Source organism: Myotis brandtii, unplaced genomic scaffold (genome assembly GCF_000412655.1).
Source record: "Myotis brandtii unplaced genomic scaffold, ASM41265v1 scaffold303, whole genome shotgun sequence".
In the NCBI taxonomy this organism is placed as follows: domain Eukaryota; kingdom Metazoa; phylum Chordata; class Mammalia; order Chiroptera; family Vespertilionidae; genus Myotis; species Myotis brandtii.
The window spans coordinates 4222635-4226962 of NW_005361573.1; the positions used below are offsets into that span (position 1 = coordinate 4222635).

General features: G+C 61.5%; 1 protein-coding gene across 1 annotated transcript in view; it reads left to right on the forward strand.

Annotated features, from left to right (window-relative positions):
* LOC102254111 (SEC14-like protein 2) overlaps positions 1–4328 on the forward strand; it is a 21970-nt gene that overhangs the window by 9761 nt on the left and 7881 nt on the right. Inside the window, exons 6-9 of the mRNA XM_014542428.1 lie at positions 237–326; positions 669–752; positions 3933–4039; positions 4120–4259. Coding sequence (XP_014397914.1) covers positions 237–326; positions 669–752; positions 3933–4039; positions 4120–4259 — 421 coding nt within the window. The remainder of the gene's footprint in view (positions 1–236; positions 327–668; positions 753–3932; positions 4040–4119; positions 4260–4328) is intronic.

The following is a 4328-nucleotide window of genomic DNA, read 5'->3' on the forward strand; positions in this document are numbered from 1 at the left end:
AGGGGGAGGTGGGGCAGGGAGTAGGGCAGGGGGCCCCTCTGCCGGGATGCCCTGTGGGTGGGCGAGGCGATGGGGGCGCAGGCCGGCCTGGAGGAGGTCTGTGCCCACAGACTCGGTGCTCTGTTCCCGCAGTTTCTGTGCATGGTGGAGGACAATTATCCCGAAAAACTGAAGCGTCTCTTTGTCATTAAAGGGCGAGGCAATGGGGGCACAGGCCGGCCTGGAGGAGGTCTGAGCCCACAGACTCGGTGCTCTGTCCCCGCAGTTTCTGTGCATGGTGGAGGACAACTATCCCGAAAAACTGAAGCGTCTCTTTGTCATTAAAGGTAAGTGGGGACCTCTGTGAGGAAGTCACGGACAGGTTTGGGAGAGGGACACGTCGGGAGCCGGAGCAGGGAGGCTGAGGGCCCCTGATGGTCCACACAGCGTTTAGGAGGCACCAGTGCCCCCCGGCCGGCCAGCCGGGGGAGGCCCACTTGCCTCTGCCCGCTGTGCAGAGGGCGAAGCTGGACATGAAAGAGGTGGCCGTGCTGAGCCTCACCCCCTGGGCTGCCACGTGGGCTCCAGGGCGCTCGGGCATGTGCGGCTGACATAGGGCACCCAGGGTGATGCCGTTGGGGACAGGGTGGGCGCTGCGTCCAGCCTCACGCTGTCGGCCTCTGTTCCAGCCCCCAAGCTGTTTCCTGTGGCCTACAATCTGGTCAAACCTTTCCTGACCGAGGAAACGCGCAAGAAGATCATGGTCCTGGGGGGTGAGTAGCCGGAGCCCTTCTCAGCTGCGCAGGGGGGCTGCGGCCCCGCCTGGGATGGCTTTAGAGGGAGGGCCACAGGCACAGGGCAGGCGGACGGTCCCTCTGCTGCTCTGGTGGCAGTGGCGCCCGGGAGCGGGCTGGGGCTGGGCTAGGGTCTTCATATCTGTTTTCTTTCTGTAAGTGTATTTTATTTAGCTATTGTTAATCCTCACCCGAGGACATTTTCCCGTTGACTTTTTAGAGAAAGGGGAAGAGACGGGGAGAGAAAGAGAGAGAGAAACATCGATGGGCTGCCTCCAGCACAGGCCCCAACCAAAGCCGAGGGACATGCCCTTGACGGGAATCGAACCCGGGACCCTTGAGTCTGTGGGCAGACACTATCCACTGGGCCAAACCGGCGAGGGCTTCATATCTGTTTCCCTAAGAGCCCCTGCTCTCAGACAATCTAGAAGGAAGTACTGAGCCCAGCATCGTAGATTCAAAGATGAATGAAACGCCAGGCACTGCCATCAGGGAGCTTACAGAGCCGCAGGAGAGAGAGGACCTTCAGGGAGGAAGCGATGCTACAGACTAGAAAAGGCGCTAGCGATGGCCCAGAGAAGGTGCCACGCGGGTCACGGGAGCAGAGGGTGCCCTCAGCTGGGGGGCGACTCGCTGAGAGCACTTACCAGGTGCCAGGCCCTGGACGAGGTGCCAAGGCTACGAAGGCGAATTGGACCCAGTCCCTTGCAGCCTCTGGCCTCTTGGGGAAGGGAGACACCAGGCCCACTCGATCTAGGGAGGAGGTGAGGCCTCCCTCGGCCGAGCGAGCGCCGTGGGGAAGAGCAGCCGGATGAAGCAAGGCAGCGCGCTTCCCGGCAGAGGGAACAGCATTGAGCAAAGGCCTCGCACCCCATGGCACAGGCAGTCGTAGAGTGCAGGGCAGGGGATGAGGCTGAAGAGGGAGCCAGGAGCAGGTCACAGAGGACCCGGGGCCGAGGGGCTGGGCCGTGACTCTGCAGGCCCTGGGAGCCAGCGGGGAGTTCTGAGCAGGGGAGCACCGGGGTCAGATCCTACATGGAGACACAGCCCACTGGGGAGATGGTGAAGGGCAGATAAAAGTGGCCTCTGTGGCCACCACCCAGGCAGCAGGTGTTGCAAGCCCAGGCGGGGGCAGCGGAGGCAGCGAGGCGAGGAGGACGAGCCAAGGACTACTTTGGGAAGTAAAGCAGCAGAACTCGAACGCTGGGATATAGGAAAGGAGGAAGAGGAACCGAGAATGACGTCCTCGTGTCTGGCATGAGTTGTCTGCACAGGGCAGTCGCTCTGACGCAACAACGAGGTCAATGGAGAAAGACAAGGGGAAGAATGAGCTTGAGGCTGAGTTTCAAGGGTGTGTGAGAGCCCGGCTGGTGGGGCTCAGTGGGTGAGCGTCAACCTAGGAACCAGGAGGTCGCGGTTCGCATCCCGGTCAAGGGCACATGCCCGGGTTGTGGGCTCGATCCCCAGTGGGGGGCGTGCAGGAGGCAGCCGATCCATGATTCCCTCTCATCATGGATGTGTTTCTATCTCTCTCTCTCTCCCCCTTCCTCTCTGAGACCAATAAAAAAAAGAGTGTGAGATATACAGATATTGGGGATACTTGAGCCTGAAGCTGAGGGGAGGACTCCAGCCTGGGCATGTGGGAGCCATCAGAGGCCAGCCAGGGCCCAGCCAGGAGCCCGTTTGCTGGAGCAGGAAGTGGCGTGTGTGGTGGGAGAAGAGGCTAGAAGGATAGCTCGGGACTAGGGAGATCATGGGTGACTCGAGGCCACCTCTGGGCTTGTGCGTGGGCGTGGGGAACGGGGATGCGGGAGGTTTCTCAACGTTCACCTTCAGGCCTCACGTGGCAAGTGGAGAATTTCCAAGTGTGTGCCGGCGAGTCCTGGGAGCGGAGGGAGGCAGCCTGGAAAGCCCGGGGCTTCTCGGTTCTGGTCTCGGTTCTGCCTCTCGTCACCTCAGTGACGCTCCCTGTAAGATGGGGAGAATTCCCCCGCCCTGATCCCAGCTCTGCCGCTGCGCTGGGGGAGACATATAAAATCCCGCAAAGGCTCTGGTGGTTTTGGCTTCTCGGCTGCAGCCACCCACCGTGAGCATGAGAGACAGGCTTCCGGGCAGCAGGGCCATGGAGGAGGTGCAGCCTGTTCTCCCACCCACACCTAAAACCCTCTCAACCTAACCCGCCTCGGGCCAAGGCCCAGCCTCTTCACCAGGGGAGGGAGGAAAGCCGCTGGGGAGGGAGGAAAGGCGCTCGGGCCGGCTGCTGGAGCTTAGCAGCACAGGTTACATCGCCCCGAGACCACAGGGGGTGCCCGGACTCGGCCGCTGCCGTCCCAGGGCTGGGAGGCCCGGACGGCCTCTGTGGGTTTCCAGCCGGGGTCGGCGGCAGAGTCCACCGGGTTGCATCCCGTGACTTGGAGCTGCTGCCTTTGTGTGGCTTCTAGCGTCAGCATGGAAAGGTTTCCACTATCAAAATATTGTTCTTGGCTGGTATTCGTTGCGGACTTTGGGATGGCGGACACGTGGTTCGCGGCATCGGTTGCACTAGAGTCAAACTCTCCTAGTCAGGAAAGGGCTTGGTTACCAAAAAGAGAGAGAGAGAGAGAGAGCGCCAAATCTTGGCCGCTGAATGGTCTAAAAAAAACAAAAACCAGAAAACAGGAGCAGATGTGAAATCCTGGCTGGGGTTGAGCCAAGAGAACCCATGTGAAGGGGTCGCCCTACAGCGATGCGTGTATTCATTCGGTCACAATTGAGCGCACTATGTGTAGTGGAAGCTGGGGGCGGGGCGGCGGGTGTTGCTTGGTTGTGCCGCACATGCTGTTCCCTCTGCAGGGCGTGCCCTTCCCTCCCTGCTTTGTTCTCTCCTGGTCGCCCTGCAGATGTGTGCATCACCTCCCTGGGGGGGTGAGCCACTCTCCCACGTGCAGGGCGCTTTACATGCTCTCTCAGGTGCTTCGGTCACTTCACTCCCACCTGAACCTGCCAGAGGCAATGGGGACCCAGGTCCCCGGACTTCAGGGCAGGGCAGGGCGGGGCAGGGCAGGGCAATCCTCGGGCGAAGGCTGCCCCCGAACAGGGGAATGTGCTGTGGGGCGTCGGTGCTCTGAATGCCTGTGTTTTGGGGGACCCCTCTTTCTCCTTCCTTACGTCCCCTGCCAGCAAACTGGAAGGAAGTGTTGCTGAAATACATCAGCGCCGACCAGGTGCCTGTGGAGTATGGGGGCACCATGACCGATCCCGATGGAAACCCCAAGTGCAAATCCAAGGTACGGGCCCCGGGGGCTGGAGGTGACCCGGAGGCCGGCCCGCGACGCACACCCCGGCTCACCGCACGCTCCGTCTCTAGCTCAACTGGGGGGGCGACATCCCCAAGACCTACTACGTGCGCGACCAGCTGAAGCAGCAGTACGAGCACAATGTGCAGATCTCCCGCGCCTCCTCCCACCAAGTGGAGTACGAGATCCTCTTCCCTGGCTGCGTCCTCAGGTAGGGAGGTTCCAGATCCTTCCAGGAGGCCCGAGCCCTGCAGCCCCAGGCGCTGGCGGCCCGGCCGGC